General features: G+C 45.1%; 1 protein-coding gene across 1 annotated transcript in view; it reads right to left on the reverse strand.

The window, feature by feature from the left end:
• NIBAN2 (niban apoptosis regulator 2) overlaps nucleotides 1-19,586 on the reverse strand; it is a 103,182-nt gene that overhangs the window by 46,559 nt on the left and 37,037 nt on the right. The window contains exon 2 of the mRNA XM_083721732.1: nucleotides 12,222-12,352. Coding sequence (XP_083577858.1) covers nucleotides 12,222-12,352 — 131 coding nt within the window. The remainder of the gene's footprint in view (nucleotides 1-12,221; nucleotides 12,353-19,586) is intronic.

The following is a 19,586-nucleotide window of genomic DNA, read 5'->3' on the forward strand; positions in this document are numbered from 1 at the left end:
AGGGTACTGTCAGGTTTCCTTCCACTCACTCCAAATTCTGCAGAAGCCTTTTAGAAAATGGCTTCCGGGTCCAGCACCTTAACCACATGCCTTGGCCAATAGCTTTCCACCACCTGGCCTGGTCTGAAAAGCAGCTGGAGGCAGCTTCATTAACATGTGACCCCTAGCCTTAATGAAGATGTTGGAGGCCTTCCTCCTGCCAGCTCTCCACCCTCACCCAGCAGCTGGGACAGGTCACAAGACTGGAAGCCCTCCAGGTTCCCTCAGGATCAAAGGCTCAAGGCAGACAGCACACCAAGTATCCTGTTTTGCATCTGAGCTTGTCTTGCCTCTAGGCAGACAGAGAAAGTTGCAATTAAGCACTTAAGGGTGTTTATATGCCTTTAAAAGGATGGAGGATCAGCTGGAAAGAAACATCACTGCCTTGTTTGGACAGCAGAAGAGACAAGAGGTGGAAATGGGCAGAGGGCCTTCTTGGCAGTGGCACCCTCCCTGTGGAATGCCCTCCCATCAGATGTCAGGGAGATAAAGAATGATGCAAGTTTTAGAAAAAGCCAGGGATGTTTTTATTTTTATTTAATTTTTAATTTTATTTATAGGTTTTCAGTTATACACTCATATCATTTTACATTCTTGTACAATAACTCTTTTGGACAGTTCTTTGTACATCTTAGGTAAAGGTAAAGGGATCCCTAACCGTTAAGTCCAGTTGTGGACGACTCTGGGGTTGCTGCGCTCATCTCGCTTGACTGGCCGAGGGAGCTGGTGTACAACTTCCGGGTCATGTGGCCAGCATGACACTTCTGGCGAACCAGAGCAGTGCACGGAAACGCCGTTTACCTTCCCACCGGAGTGGTACCTAATTAACTACTTGCACTTTTTCCCCGACCTACTAGGTTGGCAGGAGCTGGGACTGAGCAACAGGAGCTCAGCCCGTCATGGGGATTCGAACCGCTGACCTTCCGATCGACAAGCCCCAGGTTTTGTGGTTTAGACCACAGCGCCACCCGTGTCCCTTGTACATCTTAATTAGCTGTATATACAGTAATACATTCATCTTGTTTTCAGCCTCCTCGTGCCCTTTATTTTCAACTGCTGGTCAGAAGGTATCCCCTACTTGGAATTTGTATTTAAGATCAAATTTTGGTAAATATTCCCCTAAATATTCCTACTCACTCCCCGTCTGGTTATCATCTACAGGTCTTACTTCGGATGTCATACTTGCAAGCTTCACATATTCAATTAATTTATTATCCTTTGTTATTTCCCTGGGGTCTCCCTTTGTTTTCAATATCTTGTGTATACTATCCTTGCCACTGTTGTTGCATATAAGAATACGTAATGGGCTTGGGGTGGGTGTGTAACTCATTCCCAATTATGCCAATAGGTTTCTGGTTTCTTAGGAAATGTATTTTTTTTAAAAAAAACAACAACTCGGACACCCAAAATTTCCCAAAATTCATTTGCTCGATCACATTTCCACCATAAGCGAATAAATGCACCCTCATCTTCCAGACATTTCCAACAGAGTTTTGAATCTTTTTTATTCATTTTGGCCAGTTTGACTAGTGTCAAATACCATCTGTATTGCATTTTTTTAATTATTTTTGCATTTCTCTAATTTGGTAAAAAGCAGAGAAGTTCATTGTTTGCTTCCATAATTTTTCCCATTCGTCAATTTAAACATTATGCCCAATGTCAACGGCCCACATAATCATTGCTTCTTTTATAAGTTCGTCTTTAGTTTCCCATTCTAGCAATAGCTTATATAATTTAGAATATAGTTTTTTATTGGGCCCCAAAATCAGTGTTTCAAATTCTAAACTTTCTTGAATAAATCCTAATTCCTTATTTTTTTTGAACTTCTCATTTGTTTTGAAATACTGAGACCAATCAGGTATCCAATTAAAAATATCCTGCCTGTCTCTTAGTTTTATGTTGCCCTCATGGTATTCTAGGAGGCCTTTATATTTTTCCCAAGTCCTATCCATATTTAGTCTTTTTATTGCAACTGCTTCTACTGGTGAAATCCAACTAGGGGTCTTTCTTTCTAAAAAGAAAAGAAACCCAGCCAGATGGGCAAGGTCTAAATAAAATACTAATACTAATAATAGTTACTTGGCCAACAATGCAATCTGAACAACAATTAGTTTTGTAGCCTCTGGCTTTGATTTAGCCCAGTCTCTCTGTCACATATAAACAAAGGAAAGGGAGGGAGGTGGGAGAAGAACTGCTGTCCCTGCATGAGAACTTAAAATGTGTTTTCACATGTAAAGCCTGCCTTGCTCTGCAGGCACATACCTCCACATGTGTTGGGATTGTCCCAAAATTCAACCCTTTTGGACAGCAGTCCTACAAGAAATATGCAAAATAAGTAAACAGGTATTAGAAGCTACCCCATCACTGGCCTTATTGAATATTTTCCAAGACAATAATGCTCACTCACGCTATAAAGAGCTTATTATTATAACCCACCTACTCTCAGCAGCTACAAGCATCATAGCTAGACACTGAAGATACCTGTGAGAAGTGAACATGGACCACTGTGTGGGAAACAGCCTTACTAGAAAAGCTAACCAACAGACTAAAACTGACATGGGGACAAATAAAAGAGGACACCTTTCCCCTGGCGTGGCTCCCCTTTATTACACACACAGCCCAACAAGAGAACAAGAACACACCAACACTATACGAATCAATATGGCAACCCCTCCCCTCCCTCAAACAAATCTCACTGCAGTCAACTAAAGGCAACCAACCATGCCATGCCCCACCAACCTCTCTCACTTCCAATGAAAACTAATAAATGAATAGAAAGAGAACCTACCCAACTGATGCTGACACAAAAACCTCACACATACACTAAGTAAAAGAAAGTACATTTACCACCACCCTCCACCCTCTTTTCTCCCCCAACCTTAAACTGTATGCAAAATTAACATCTCACATGGAATGAAACTGATCCGTAGAAAAGACTCTACAACCTGAAAATAGAGGCGATTCATGTACTTTTGTAACTCAATAAAATCTTTAATAAAAACATTTTTTTAAAAAAAGTTTGCCTTGCAAGCCACTTGTCCATGATGTTTGGGGTTAACAGGGAACCGTAATGCAAAGTGTGGGATGAATGAATGATTGACAGGAAGATGTATAGACATGCTCCACAAACAAATAAGAAAGAATGCTGAAGAAAGACCAAAAATAGCCCTCAATGCACAAAGCCTTCGTGGTCACTCAAGAACTGTTCGATCAGATCTGGGGTCTGGTTGGTTCAGCCCCGTCATTTACAGAACTGTTGAGTGAACTGTGTTTCCATCCACTCCATCTTTTTGCAAACTTTGAGGGTTGTTGTTGTTATTGTTGTTGTTTATAATCAAGCACTGTATAAGTTTTATGAAATAAAAACAACAACATATCCCTTCAAGCTACACTCCAAAATCAAGGGGACGACTGAATATGCTTAGTGAATGTCAAGACAATGCAAAGGAAGCACATCTTCATGCAGCTCAGAGTTAAAATACAAAACTCGCTTCCATACAAGGCAGTGATGTACAGTGGTACCTCTGGATGTGAACGGGATCCGTTCTGGAGCCCCGTTTGCATCCTGAAGCAAACACAACCCACGTCTGCGCGTCTGCGTGTGCCACAATTCGCCGCTTCCGCGCATGACATTTTGCGCGTCTGCACATGCACGTGATGTCATTTTGAGTATTTGCGCATGCGCGAGCAGCAAAACCCAGAAGTAAAGCTTTCCGTTACTTCCAGGTGGCCGTGAAGCGTAACCTGAAAATGCTCAATCTGAAGTATATTTAACCCGAGGTATGACTGTATAGCTTTAAGAGAGGATTGCACAAATTCACGGAGGACAAGGCTATTGGTATGGCTAGTAGCCATTGCACTGAAAATTTTCCTATGTTCCTACAGCATGACTAAAGATTTGATTGAAGCTTTTAGGGTGGTAGCTCAATGGTAGAGCACCTTTTCATTCATTCATTCAGCCTTTATTGGCACAATTTAGACAACAGAATCATAAAAGAGAGGGAGAAAAAAAAGCACTTATCCATAAAGCACTCGTAATCCAGTCATATTAAACACATAAAACATATATAAGACTCAGTAGCCACCATTAAGTTTTAAATTTGACTTTAAAAATCTTGGCTAAATATCCTGAAACAATCTCAGTAGTTTCGGGTATATCATCCCTCAACAGATACTGGATTACAGGTTCTTAAACTTCAAGGGAGCCACAAGAAGATCTCTCCGAAGAATATCGAAGAGAAGGCAGTCCAAAATCATATGGTATATTGTATCCAGTGTACTCATACCCAGCGGCATATCAACCTCCAATGGTGCCTGGAGCAGACTTTTTTTAGGGCAGTCACCAAATTTCCATAGCTGCCGATTTCTACCACCCCTTGCAGCACCCTACAGACCCCTGTGCTACTTTGCATGTAGAAGGTCCCAGCTTCAATACCCAGCACTGCCAGGTAAGTCTGAAAGAGGTACTGTCCTAAAGCCTGGAGAGCTGCTGCCAATCAGTGTGGTCATTATTGAGCTAGACAGAGCAATGGCCTGACTCAGTATAAAGTGGTACCTTGGGTTACAGACGCTTCAGGTTACAGACTCTGCTAACCCAGAAATAGTACCTCAGGTTAAGAACTTTGCTTCAGGATGAGAACAGAAATTGCGTAGCAGTGGCGTGGTAGCAGCGGGAGGCCCCATTAGCTAAAGTGGTGCATGCTCTAGTTATCTCCCGCTTGGATTACTGCAATGCGCTCTACGTGGGACTACCTTTGAAGGTGACTCAGAAACTGCAATTAATCCAGAATGAGGTAGGTAGACTGGTGACTGGGAGTGGCCGCTGAGACCATATAACACCGGTCCTGAAAGATCTTCATTGGCTCCCAGTACGTTTCCGAGCACAATTCAAAATGTTGGTGCTGACCTTTAAAGCCCTAAACGGCCTCGGTCCTGTATACCTGAAGGAGTGTCTCCACCCCCATCATCACTGAGATCCAGCGCCGAGGTGCGGTTACAGGGAACCAGGCAGAGGGCCTTCTTGGTAGTGGTGCCTGCCCTGTGGAACGCCCTCCCAGCAGATGTCAAGGCAATAAACAACTATTTTACTTTTAAAAGACAACTGAAGACAACTGTTTAGGGAAGTTTTTAATGTCTGATGCTGTATTGTTTTTAATATTGAGTTGGAAGCCGCCCAGAGTGGCTGGGGAAACCCAGCTAAATGGGCGGGGTATAAATAAATTATTATTATTATTATTATTATTATTATTATTATTATTATTATTAAGTGGTACCTCAGGTTAAGAAGAACAGTTTCAGGTTAAGAATGGACCTCCAGAACGAATTAAGTTATTAACCTGAGGTACCACTGTAAAGTACATCTCCCCATGATATTTGAGTCAGATTACTATCCCCAGCCAGCTTGTCAGTGCTGCATAGTAATTGAGTTAACTATTGTTGTAAGGAACAATTAGATGGGTGTATGCATCATTCTTTCTTTACAAAAGTCTTTTACAGGCCACCACGCAAGCCTCAAAAGGCCCCCCAAGGCAGTTCTCAACATTCAAAATGAAAATTAAAGACGCGAACCATAAAATCAGAAAGTAATTAAACAGAGCCAAAGAAAAAACCCCACAACCATCCACAACTGGCTGGAATAAAAACTGCCCTGTCTAAAACATGCACACACATACACACTGAGCATGGGGCCAGTTGAATCTCCTCTGGGAGTGGGCTTCCACGAATGGAGTACCACAACATAGAAGGCTCTGCTCCATGTCCCAAGCAAAGGTAGCTCTCCAGGTGTTAGGATGTGGAGCAGCACTTCTGAGAATATATGCAGTCACCAGGCAGGTTCATACTGAAGGAGGCAGTCATTCAAAGTATCCCAGTCCCAAAATGTTCATGGCTTTAGGTAATGAGCAGCACCTTGAACTGGAGTGAACTGGGATCCAGTGCAAACCAATAACCTGGCTGTGCTCTAGAAGGCCCCTCCCCTCCTCATCTGTCACCAGAAAGCAGCCATTCCATCAGGCTGCAGCAGAGGGAGAGAAGGAAAGCAGGGTCACCCCATCAGCTCAGCTGAAAGACCAGCAACTTTTGGTTCCTTCTCACCTTAAACTGTTTCCCTGTTCACTGGAATTACTCTGCTACCTAAAAAAAAATATCCCTGGGTTTCCTTCCCCACCCCTCCCTCTGTATCCCCTTTCTCCCTTCTATGCCATTTCTTTCAGAAAGTAGGCACAAAAGGTAGGGATTTCTTATTATCAATCTATCTGAGCTTCTCTAGGACCCATTTTTGAGTCTAAATCCAACAAGATTCCTTTGAACCTTATTGCGAGACCCTTTTCCAGCCATCCCTCCCCGTGCCCAATTCTTGAAGTCTCTACTTCCCAGCCCCCAAAGTCTGAAACAGAACCCTTCAATCTATATGTTCTCTTACAGACCTGCCCAAATTTTGGAAGAAAACTTTCCTGCCCTGCCCTGCCCTTAAAAAACACACACCAACACTGTCAATGCTTATTTGAAGTGCAAGATCTCCCACCTCTTGCAAAAAAAAGAGGGGGGAATCTGGGATCTATTCCCAATCCTTCTCCTGCAAATCATGCTAGCTTCTCCCTCTGCACAGGCATCTATAGGAATATTCCTTGGGGTGGTGGGAGGGAAAGGAAAACACTGAAAGTGCAGACCTGGTTAGTTTCTCACCCCAAAAATAATAATAGTGCCTATCTCAGTTTCTACGATGCTAGAAACTGGCCTCTTTTTACAAAAATATAAGCTGGGAATCCTGGTATTATGGCTGGTCAGGCAGAGAGGGAATATTGCTCCTCTTGTGGGCATTAATGTCCCTGTAGAGCAGTGCTTCCCAAACTTTTTCATAAAGCCACTTCCAACCTCGGGAGGAGGTGGTGTTGTGGGCTTCATGCCCCCAACACACACATGGGGGCTGAGTCTCAGCCCCCGTGCGATTAGGGGAATCCTCGGCGGCGTCATCCCCTGGCCAGCCAATCGGCTGGCCTAGGGGTTGTGGCCTGCCCCATTTAAGGCAGGCGCAGCCAAGACTCTCCCTCTTTGGCCGCTCAGCTGCTCGGTTTCCCACCCACCCTCCCTTCAAGGTTTCTCTTTTGACCTTGCTATGGACCTCGGTTGGTCGCCGTTAAGGGGCCTGGTAGGAATTTTTTCCACTTGGCAAACTGGCACCAGCCATTTGGTTTTTCACCTACCTCGTAGCAAATCGTCACAGCTTCCTTGGTACTGGCGGTTAGGCATTGGTAGGGGTATTGTTATGTAGATTGATGGGGGGGAGGAAGCGCCATCACCTCCCCCAGATATTGAAGGGTAGTCCGGTAAAGGATTCCGGGGGGCATGGCCCTGTCCGAAACCAATGGAGGTGAGGGCCTAAGGCACGCCCCCAAGCAGTGACCCCAGGGGAGTTCCTAGTTGATGTGCATCAGCAGGGCTCCCCCTACTGGTGGTTAACCCTTCCCGGTTTTCAAGCACACAGGCTGAAGCCGGATAGTGGGTTAGGACCAATGCCTAAGCCAATACCGCTCATCACCTGTAACCAATAAAGTTGTGGCTAACCATTAACCTAAAATAATGGTGTCATGCGTCTTTATTCCTACTGGGGGGAGGTGGAAAATCGCCACGCAAACTCATCCTCAGTGCCCCCACTCTACACTAGAAAAAGCATTAGCTCGGTGGTTCGGTGGTTCGAAAAAGATAGCAACACGATAATATTCAAAATCGGAACAATGAATTCCACATTTATTCAAAATCCCATTAAAACTGTTTACATTCATTAATTCAACAAAATTAACTTGATCCGGTGATACCAGCTTTCCCAAGCTGACAGTCATTTACACCTCCAACACTGCTCTCTGCCATATAGCTCAGTATTGCCTACACAGACTGAGAGCAGCTCTCCAGGATTTGAGACTTTGGTGTCTCTTCTAGCCCTATCAAGAAGTGCTGGGAACGGAATCTGGGGACCCTCTGAATGCAAAGCAGATGCCCTAACAACTGAGCTGCACACCACTGCCCAGAACGAGCCCCTTTCACCAGCAACCCCCCCCCTGCGTCTACACCAGGCTTCCTCAACCTCAGCTCTCCAGTTGCTTTGAGACTACAATTCCCATCATCCCTGACCGCTGGTCCTGCTAGCTAGGGATCATGGGAGTTGTAGGCCAAAAACATCTGAAGGGCTGAGGCTGAGGAGGCCTGATCTACACATATTTCCCAGGAGGCTAACAGAAGTCACATCAGGTAACACCATCCACACCTCCCCCCCCCCACTCCCAACGCAACACTCCCAGAGGCTTGTCTGTCTATCACCAGCATCTCCCTTTGATTCTCACAAAGTGCGCCAAGTACATGATGGCTCAGGTTTGTTCCATTTTTCCATCCCCTCTTCCTCTCCTGAGTGCTATTTGCAGGGGTCCCTGTGTAAAATTAAACTGAGGACACTTCAGCATACAATGGCTCATTAACCACTTTGGCTGCCTGCCATGAAGGGGGGTTCGGAATGAGAGAGAGAGAAGAGAAGAGAAGAGAAGAGAAGAGAAGAGAAGAGAAGAGAAGAGAAGAGAAGAGAAGAGAGGCAGCCATCAAAAGCCGGTTGTATTAACATCAACAAGTCCAAAAAGCAGCTAATTGTGGGGAGCAGGGGGACGGGATGAGACGTTTCTAGCTGTCGTCAGAAGTTTCTGCATGGGGGGAACTGACACAGGCGAAAAGTAACAAAATTGTGGACTAATATAAAAAACAGCTATAGGCTACTTCATATTCCATTCAGCCCCGTTTGTGCTGTTTCTCTCTTGGCTTAAAAGGAGTGCTTTGTGCATGTGGTTTTCCATATGTACACACACCTGCACAGCGTCATGGGCTTTACATGCACTGCATCATGGGCATCTACTGAATGAGGGTAAAGGGAGGTAGCTTTCCCACCATGAACAGTCCATAATCCCCAGACTTCCAGATTTCATTTCTCAATCTCTCTCTCTCTCTCTCTCTCTCTCTCTCTCTCTCTCTCTCTCTTGTGTGTTTTCAGCATTTTACTTTGTGCCCCACCCAGTTAAAAATCCCTGCCAACACCTATAAGCATCACAGCAAAGCGATGGCAGCACCTGCAGTCTCCTAGGCCACCAGAAGATCTCATCTTCGCTCCTTTCCCAGAGCTAGGCAGAGATATTACTTGTGCTGGATCAGGGCAAAGGCCCATCTGGTGCAGCATCCCTTGCAAAGTTGAGTATTAGACAAATTCACAGAGGCCATCAGTGACTATTAGCCACAATGGCTATGTTCGCCCCTCCACTGTCAGAGGCGGTCTGCCTCTGAACATTGGTGCTGGGAATCACAAATGGGAAGAGTGGTTATTGCATTCATCTCCTGCTTGTGGGGTTTCCAGAGGTATCTGGTTGGCCTCTGTAGGAACAGGGTGCTGGAGTAGATTGAGGTACTGACCTGATCCAGCAGGGATCCTGCTATGCTCTTTTGTCAAATGCGCAAAGTTTATACCCACTCTGGAAGAATGGCAGATGCAAGTAATGGACTACATGGAAATGGCGGAAATGACTGGCAGAATCCGAGACCAGGGAGAAGAGTTGGTGGAAGAAGATTGGAGGAAATTTAAAATTTATTTACAGAAACATTGTAAAATTTTTGAATGTTGATGACATTAAAAAGAATTGAAGGGGTTTTAGCAACAAGGTTAAAAATAAGATTGGATTGGTAATAGATAAATTAATTGGATATTAATTTGCTGAATTAATTTTCAAAAGGGATACAAAAAAGGGAGATGTGAGGATGTCAGGAAAATAAGTGAATCAAAGATGAGAAATTAAAAAGAGGGATTTTTCTTTTTTCTTTTTAGTGTGCTTTGTTTTTTGTTTTTGTTCTTTGTTTTCCTTTCTTTTTCTATAAGTTAAATGTTTGTATTTTTTGTATTTGGTAACTTTATATTTTTGTCTATATGTTTTTTCTTTTTTCTGCTTGTTGTTATTTCTAAAACTTAATAAAATATTATTAAAAACAAAAAAACAAATGCGCAAAGTTTACCCCTTGAGAACAACCAGCTCCACTCTGTGCGGTAAACTAGACTGAGAAAAAGAGAGCAGCCCTTGGTCACCTAGTGAATTTTATAGCCGAATAGGGACTTGAACCTGGCACTCCTCAAGTCCAGCTCTCTAACCAGAATGCCACACTGGGAAGGAACATCCAGCACATATGAATCAAAGAGTCAAAATGGCACTGGACTGAACCACTGGTTCACAACCAACACATACATATTAATAAACAGTAATGAGCATTTTTGAGGGATTTTGAATGCTCAAAAGCCTTTACAACTGCCCTATAAGGTAGGCCAGCATTAGTACCACCATACTGCAGTCAGGAAGCTGAAGCCAAGAGCTGGCAGTTTGCCTAAAGCAAGGATGGGGAACATGTGGCCCTCCAGATGTTGCTGGACTACTTTTCCCATCATCCCTCACCACTGATCAAGCTGCCTGGGGCTTATGGGAGTTGGAGTTGAAAACCTTATGAAGGGCTACCGGTCCCCCATTCCTTCACCAAAGCCTCCTAGCAATTACAAATACAAAGGGACTGGTCAATCTATGAGCCTCCATATCTCACTGAGGATGGTTTTTTTTTGTTTTTGTTTTTGCTAATCCTAGGCTAGAGATGGGGAACTCCAATCATCCTTGCTGGCTGAGGCTGGTGGAAACTGCAGCCCATCAGCAACTGAAGAGCCACAGGTTCACCATCTCTGCTGTAGTTTATGTTCAAGAAGCTTCCACTTCCAAAGTTAGGACACTTCAGCTAATGTATGGCCAAGGTCTGCTTGTCTGCAACTGCCCCCATTTAATTAAAGTCCTGTCTGCTGGAGCAGTGGAGCACGAGCCTTGCTCCATCTTCTGCTCTTCAGATATTTGGGGAGTAATCTCATGTCTCCGCTTAATCTGATCTTCTCTAGGCCAAACATATTAAGCTTTCCTTTCAGCACTTGGTTTCTCAGGTTCCTCACCATCCTCCTCACACTGCTCTGGTGATCTCCTTAGAATGCAGCATTCAGAACTAAATAACAGTATTCCAGATGCCACCTGACAAGCACAGAACGGAGGTATTATTCTCACTAAGCTTTCATCAATGCAGGACACTTATTTTATTTTATTTATTAAATTTCTATGCTCCATTCAGACGCGGGTGGTGCTGTGGGTTAAACCACAGAGCCTAGGACTTGCCGATCAGAAGGTCGGTGGTTCGAATCCCCACAACGGAGCGAGCTCCCGTTGCTCAGTCCCAGCTCCTGCCAACCTAGCAATTTGAAAGCACGTCAAAGTGCAAGTAGATAAATAGGTACTGCTCCGGTGGGAAGGTAAACGCCGTTTCCGTGCGCTGCTCTGGTTTGCCAGAAGTGGCTTAGTCATGCTGGCCACATGACTGTATGCCCAGTGACGTAGCGTGGGTTGACAGCACCCGGGGCAAGGCAAATAATTAGCGCCCCCTAACCCAGGGCAAGGCAAGTAATTTGCGCCCCCTAACCCCTAACCTGCCGCCGCTGCCAGCTTCTTCTTGCTGCTACCTGGTCTGATCTGGTTCTCTCCCGCGCTCAGCACTGCGCTGGGCTGCCGCTGCACTGTCCCTCCCCCAGATAGTCCCTCGCTCTCTCTCTGCACCGCACGCCTGGCACCCACCCCCTCCACAGTGGGCGGCGACCCGGCGGCTCAGATCGGATTCGCACAGCCAGCACTGCAGTGAGAGAGAGTGAGTGAGCCAGGTAGGAGCAGAGAGCTGCGAGTGCGAGCGCCCCCCAGATGTTGCGCCCGGTGCGGCCGCCCCCCCTGCACCCCCACGCTATGCCACTGTGTACGCCGGCTCCCTCGACCAATAAAGCGAGATGAGTGCCACTACGCCAGTGTTGGTCACAACTGGACCTAATGGTCAGGGGTCCCTTTATATTTACACCCCCTTCATCCAAGGATTATGAGGGGTTTACAGTATAAAAGCACAAAAACACAACATGATACTTGCTTTTTAAGTAGCTGTCTCACTGCTGGTTCAAGTTGGCCATTATCATAAAGACTTCAACGTTGATGGCAAAAAACCCAGATGCATCTACATGCACCCAACTTATAAAACTACTGTCTTTTTGAACAGCAACACTGTTGGTGGTCAATCCCTGCCCTCAAATATTTCAGTCCACTTACCTTGCGGCGCAGTAGCTGAGCCTGGGGTCCACCACTGCCTTCAATTTCATACCGGACGCTGTTGAAGAGGGAGACACCATACTGTTCCTCATAGAACTGGCAAAACTCGCCCAGGACCTTGCCAGTCTTTTCTGGAAGTTAAAGAAATACATACAGATATAACAGCAGAAATACAAAAGATCAACCCTTTTGTGGGATGTGGGGAGATGATCTGGTTTTTGGCAGGAAGTAGGACAAATAGAGCCATTGGCTATGTAGCCCACATGGTGTCCTGAGGATGTTGCTACAACTCCCATCACTCCCAACGAGGATAGACAATGGACAAGAATGGAAATTAGAGTCCAGATACATCAAGAGAGCAAAAGGTATCCCCAACCCTGCAGAGGATTCTCTTCTGCTGCTTGTTGTTGTATCTATGTTTCAAATGCTCCAACCTAGCATATATTTTGAAAAAGGAAAAGGCATGTTACAGCTTTCAACATGTCATAGTGAAAAGGGGAACATGCTTGGGGCACTGCACTTCTTTTATCAGGGAAGTCCTACTTCAGGGATTCTGTGCTTCAAGGGTGGAGAATCCAGTAGCAGACCTACAGCCTGAACTGCTATGGGGGCCCCTTTGCAACCAGCAATGAGGTTTGGGTAACCACTGTTATCGTCTTCAGTGGGGTTGTTTACAACGTCTGTGCTACTGACTCTCAAACTTTGGGATTGTTGAAAAATCTAACAATTTGAGTTGTCCAACTCAATTTGGTCTACTAGAACTAAAACGTTTAAGCAGTGTGGTTCTGGGGCCCCTCCAGGATTAGGGGCCCTGAAGCTGAGGCTTCATTAGTTTCATAGTAGATCTGCCCCTTGGAGAACCTCCAAGCCTTTCTCTTTGACCTTCTGGATTCTCTCCAGGCCATCCCTCCTCTCCCTAGGACATCCCTTCATTAGCCCTGCTTTACACCCAGATTGTCTTTTGCCTGGCTGGAATGTTGAACCCAGACAATGCCTCTTGCTTATCTGGATGGAGAACAGAGAGGGGTGTGTATATGTGTGTGTATAGAAGCTAGCCTGCTGCAGAAAGGAATTCACTTACATTAGTAGATCCACACACTTTTGCTTCTGGCCCTACCCACCACTGGCATGTGACCATCAGAAGACTTCCCAGAAAGCAATGTGGCCCTTGAGCTGAAAAGGATTCCCCACCCCAGCTGTAGTTGGATCCTGCATAGAGCAGGGAGATGGACTAGATCAGTGATGGCCAAACTCGGCCCTCCAGCTGTTTTGACTATAATTCCCATCATCCCTGACCACTGGTCCTGTTATCTAGGGATGATGGGAGTTGTAGTCCAAAAACAGCTGGAGGGAAATTCTAATACCAATAGCCAATTGGGAACAGTAAGAGACAACAGGGCTTTGTTTGTAGGGCTTTGTTTGTAGAAAAAATTATTTATATATACACACACAACCTCCCTATGAGATGAGTCAAAACAAGAGACTGCCTCACGCCTCAGTAAACCAAGTTCTTACGTCATGGTAAAAAGATGTCCAGCCCTGTGTTGGCCAACTTTTCCTACGGATCATGCAGTGAGTAGTTGAAGGAGGCCTGAACACCTTGTGACTTTGGGGCAGGGCAGCAGAGATCAAAAGTATTTATGTATTTTTAAAAACACATATTTATTTTAATGGTGAATGAAACTCTTCCTTTTAGTGTTATTGGACCTCGTCCATGAAAGTTAAAAACACCCCACGACAAAGGCAGGGAGTTAAGGACCTAAGAGTCTAACCCTAACCATAGTCAGCTGGGACTTCACCTGCCCATAACCTGCAGACCCAGGATGGGATGCTTTAGTGACTCTTACCAATAAATCTCTCAGAACTTCCAGGCATGGCAACAAGTACAGTTCCAAGGAGGAGAGCCAGTACAACACCCACCTGCGCTACACCTGACATCATATATGATGCCTGGTGTGAGGCAGGTTAAAAAAGGGGGTGAGGGTAGCTGCTTGGTGCTTACAGGAAGCTGGCGGGGATCCCTTTGCATTGCTGGGTTGAACCGAAACCAGCAATGCAAAGCATAGTCTGATATTTAGGGGCAGCTAAATAATCATTATTATTTGCTTTAAGTCACTGTGAACTGAACTACAGGTGAAAGGCCCTGCCCACCAGCTAAAATTCCCCTGGGGGGACGGGTCAGAATCTATCCTGCTTGGTTGGATCATGTTCTCCAACTGCATGCTTGCAAATGCTCAGTATTAATACAGGTTTTAACCTAACCTGAACCCCAAATATAGAATAATTCAGGAGAAATAACTCTTTCTCACTAGGGGCAACAAGCAGAGGAACAGAACAGGCAACCAGAGTTTTGGACACAGTCTGCTGGGAAGTTGTCCAACGCAAGCTCCACAGAAACAGGAGCAGCACAGGTGGATGGGTGTCATGCTGCAGAACATCCCAGCAGACTGGGTCTCTTGGAGAACAGCTGCCATCTCAGATTAATTCTGCAATAAACAAACACACATACACACTTGGGGAGGGTGGGAGGCAAGGTCTTTTGGGAACTAGATAAAAAAACAACTCCTTTCATGTTAAAGGGAGTGACCTTTACCAATACAGATTAATGGTTCATCGAAATATGGAAAAAGGACACTGCCACATATGGAATCAGACCACTGGTCCATAATGCTCAGTGCTGTCTACACTGGCCAGCAGTAGTTTTCCAACTTTTCAAACAGGGGTTCTCTCGCAGCTCAAAGAGGACATGGACATGGGACCTTCTTAATGCAAAGCATATGCCCCACCAATGAGCTACAATGATTCCCAAGGATAAGGAAGGAATGCCAGAGAGTAAGAAGGCGGGTGGGGAATAGGAAAAAGTAACTTTGAAATGGCATCTTTGAAAGAAGGCAGTCACATCCTGGAAGGACCCAGCCCAGCCCAAAACACAGCAGTTTCATGAGCCTGATAGGGAGATTTCATGCTGGCTCTATGTGAGCCACAGGTTGCAAAATCAAGGAACCAAATATAATTTTATATTCTTCTCCTCTTTCATGATTCATATAGCAAACATTTTGTGCATATTGCTTTGCAAAGTACAAGAGGGCAGATGCTAGTGCAAGAGAGTTGCAATATTCCAACATTCTACAAGTCGGACATAGGACCATAGGCATATATCAGGTCAGGTTATTGGTCCATCTAGCTCAGTGTTGCCTATACTGGTTTCAGACAGAGGAGATTCCCAGCCCTACCTGGAGATGCTATTGGGAATTGAACCTGGAATCTTCTGCATGTAAAGCAGGTGCTCTACCACCCTCTTCTCCAATCCCAAATAATGCAGCACAAATTCAGTGTGTGTGTGTGCCCATTTATCTCCCACTACAGATGCAGCTGGTGGTAAAGGTAAAGGTAAAGGGACCCCTGACCGTTAGGTCCCATCGTGGATGACTCTGGGGTTGCGGCGCTCATCTCACTTTACTGGCCGAGGGAGCCGGCGGTACAGCTTCCAGGTCATGTGGCCAGCATGACTAAGCCGCTTCTGGCGAATGAGAGCAGTGCATGGAAACGCCGCTTACCTTCCTGCTGGAGCGCTACCTATTTATCTACTTGCACACTGATGTGCTTTCAAACTGCTAGGTTGGCAGGAGCAGGGACTGAGCAACCTTCTGATTGGCAAGCCCTAGACTCTGTGGTTTAGACCACAGTGCCACCCGCATCCTTGCAGCTGGTGGTACTATAATACAAATGAAGCATTCTCCCATTCTAAAAATGGCAGAATTTTAACAATAATGAATCAGAGCTGCCATCAGGAACAAGGGGAGTGTCCAGACAGGCTGTTTATTTGCACATTTGGTTGTTATTCCAGACTTTCTAGTGCAATTATCCCATTGTTTTTCTAACCACAACAAAAATCCTGATAAGCAAATTGCACTAGGAAACATGGGTATAACCAGCTTGTTTGTATAACTTTTATGTGAATACTTCGTAAAAAGCAGGGTCCAAAGCTGGAACCTACTGCTGCGTCTGTGGGTACCCAAGAGCACTTTGGGCTTCGGGCTGCAAAACAGGAAGCTAACACCAGAAACACATGCACTGTGACCCCTGTAATTACAGTCATACCTTGGAAGTCGAATGGAATCTATTCTGGAAGTCCGTTCGACTTCCAAAACATTCAGAAGCCAAAGCACGGCTTCCAGTTCACTGCTCTGGTTCACCAGAAGCGGCTTAGCCATGCTGGCCACGTGACCAGGAAGCTGTCTGAGGACAACGCCAGCTCCCTCAGCCTATAGAACAAGATGAGCGCCACAACCCCAGAGTCGTCTGTGACTGGACCTAACGGTCAGGGGTACCTTTACCTTTACAGTGGAAAGAGACTGTAGGCTTCATAGCTAGCTGCCATTGACAGCCTATGAATTTGTCTAGTGCTCTTTTAAAGCCATCCAAGTTATATAACAACAACAACAACAACAACAACTTATTTATACCCCGCCCATCTGGCTGAGTTTCCCCAGCCACTTTGGGAAGCTTCCAACAAAAGATTAAAAATACTTTAAAACCCCAGTCATTAAAAACTTCCCTAAACAGGGCTGCCTTCTGATGTCTTCTAAATGTCATATAGTTGTTAATTTCCTTGACATCTGATGGGAGGGCATTCCACAGGGTGGGTGCCACTACCAAGAAGGCCCTCTGCCTGTTTCTCTGTAACCACACTTCTCACAGTGAGGGAACTGCCAGAAGGCCCTCAGAGTGGGACCTCAGTGTCTGGGCAGAACGATGAAGGTGGAGATGCTCCTTCAGGTATACTGGGCCAAGGCTGTTTGGTGCCCATCCCCACATTTCATGGGAGCGAGTTCCACAGTTCTACCACGTGCCATATGAAATTCTTTCTTTTGTCTGTTCAACTCCACCAGACAGCCCTGAGTTCTGGTTCCCACTCATGAGAGGGAAAAAGACTCTCCCCTCAACTACCTTCTCCACCCCATGTATTAGTTTATGCACCTCTTATCATGTCCCCACCCTTTAGTCATCTTTTCTCTAAGCTAAAAGGTCCCAAACGTCATACTTAATACACAGCCACAAGCTCCCTGGGACTGGCCAGACCTGATATTAACACAATGAGCATCCATCTGCCCTGCCCTGATCAACAGAGCAGTCCTCCTTCATGATGCTCTTCAGCTCCTGTTATCAGACTATTTTATTTAAGTAAATAAGCCAATTAGTTAATTAAGTACTGTAATTGGTTATAATTATTATTAGCTTGGACATAGTGACAAACCCTGACAAAGGGTACCTTGTTGAAAATTGTGGAGGGAGAGAAGGCACCATCTAGCACACATTTATTTATTTATTTATTTATTTAAATTTGTACACCACTAGATTGTTTTTGAAAAAGAAAACCCCTCAAATCATGGAAACTTAACTTTGGCCCTCCAGATGATGCTGAACTACAACTCCCACCAGTCCCAGCAAGCACAGCCAATGACCAGGGTTCATGGGAGTTGTAGTTCAGCGACATCAGGAGGTCCAGAGGTTCCTCACCCCTGGTACAGTGGTACCTTGGGTTACACATGCTTCAGGTTACAGATGCTTCAGGTTACAGACTCTGCTAACACAGAAATAGTGCTTCAGGTTAAGAACTTTGCTTCAGGATGAGAACAGAAATCGTGCTCCGGCAGCGCAGTGGCAGTGGGAGACCCCATTAGCTAAAGTGGCGTTTCAGGTTAAGAACAGTCCTCCGGAACGAATTAAGTACTTAACCTGAGGTACCACTGTATAGAAGACATCCATGCCTAAGATTTTCATTTTCATCCCAATCTGAAAAAATGAAACATTTCTTGCAATATTCAGACCCCGATATTAAAAACGATAGAAACAGAGGAGAAAAAATAGGTTCAACACCCAGGAATACTGTAGAAAGTGCTGGATTTGTTTGTTTATCAAAGGATGCACTGGTAAGAGTTTAACCAAGCACAGTTGACCTCTCCATCTGCCTGCGGTTATTGTTCATAGAATAACCACAGTAGTTTCAAGATGAAAATGCAGAAATGGCTCTTTGCTTTCAATAAAAAACAGATGGAAAAAGAAAAAGAGTGTGTGTGTGTGTGTGTGTGTGTGTGTTTGGGTGAACTAAGTTCAGTGCTGAATTGAACTACAGAACTTGCCCTTGCAGGAGGCAGTGACAACCACCAACTTTAATGGCTTTAAGGGAGAATAGGAAAAATTCACAGAAGTTAAAGGCTCCTCAATGGCTACAAACCATGATGGCTATGTTCTGCCTCCCCAGTCAGAGGCAGCAATACTTCTGGATACGAGTTGCTGGAAACCACAGGAGGAGAGAGAGCTCTTGTGCAGTGATCTGAGCGACTGCTATGAGAACAGGATGCTGGACCGGATAGGCCATTGCCCTGACCCAGCAGGGCTCCTCTTAAGTTAGAAAGCTTCCTCTTAAAACACCCCCAGTGGTGTTGTGTGTGCAGTACATTAGCTGGTCAAGAGTTTTAGACTGTTGTGGTATGCACAGGTACAGGTGAAACTTGAAAAATTAGAATATCGTGGAAAAGTTCCTTGATTTCAGTAATTCAACTTAAAAGGTGAAACTAATATAGGAGATAGACTCATGACATGCAAAGTGAGATATGTCAAGCTGTTGACATATCTCACTTAATATAGGAGATAGACTCATGACATGACTTTCTTTGTTATCATTGTGATGATCATGGCGTACATCTGATGAAAACGCCAAATTCACCATCTTAGAAAATTAGAATATTCAATGAAAGCAGCAAAACAAGGATTGCAAAATAGTGCTCTATTTTGGACCTCTGAGAAGTGGAAGCATTTCTCACTTTGCATGTCATGAGTCTATCACCTATATTAGTTTCACCTTTCAAGTTGAATTACTGAAATCAATGAACTTTTCCACGATATTCTAATTTTTCGAGTTTCACCTGTACTCAGGCAAACACAAGAGTCTTAAAGAGACAATAAATGGCTACTAGCCAAGATTATTATGTTCCTCTCCGCTATTGGGAGGTTGTGTGCCTCTGAATGCTAGGTAAAGGTAAAGGGACACCTGACCATTAGGTCCAGTCATGACCAACTCTGGGGTTGTGGCGCTCATCTCGCTTTATTGGCAGAGGGAGCCGGCGTACAGCTTCTGGGTCATGGGGCCAGCATGACTAAGCTGCTTCTGGCAAACCAGAGCAGCGCACAGAAACACCGTTTACCTTCCCACTGGAGCAGTACCTATTGATCTACTTGCACTTTGAGGTGCTTTCAAACTGCTAGGTTGGCAGGAGCAAGGACTGAGCAACAGGAGCTCACCCCATTGCAGGGATTCGAACCACTGACCTTCTGATCGGCAAGTCCTAGGCTCTGTGGTTT

Source organism: Podarcis gaigeae, assembly GCF_964106915.1.
Source record: "Podarcis gaigeae genome assembly, chromosome: Z".
Taxonomy (NCBI): Eukaryota; Metazoa; Chordata; class Lepidosauria; order Squamata; family Lacertidae; genus Podarcis; species Podarcis gaigeae.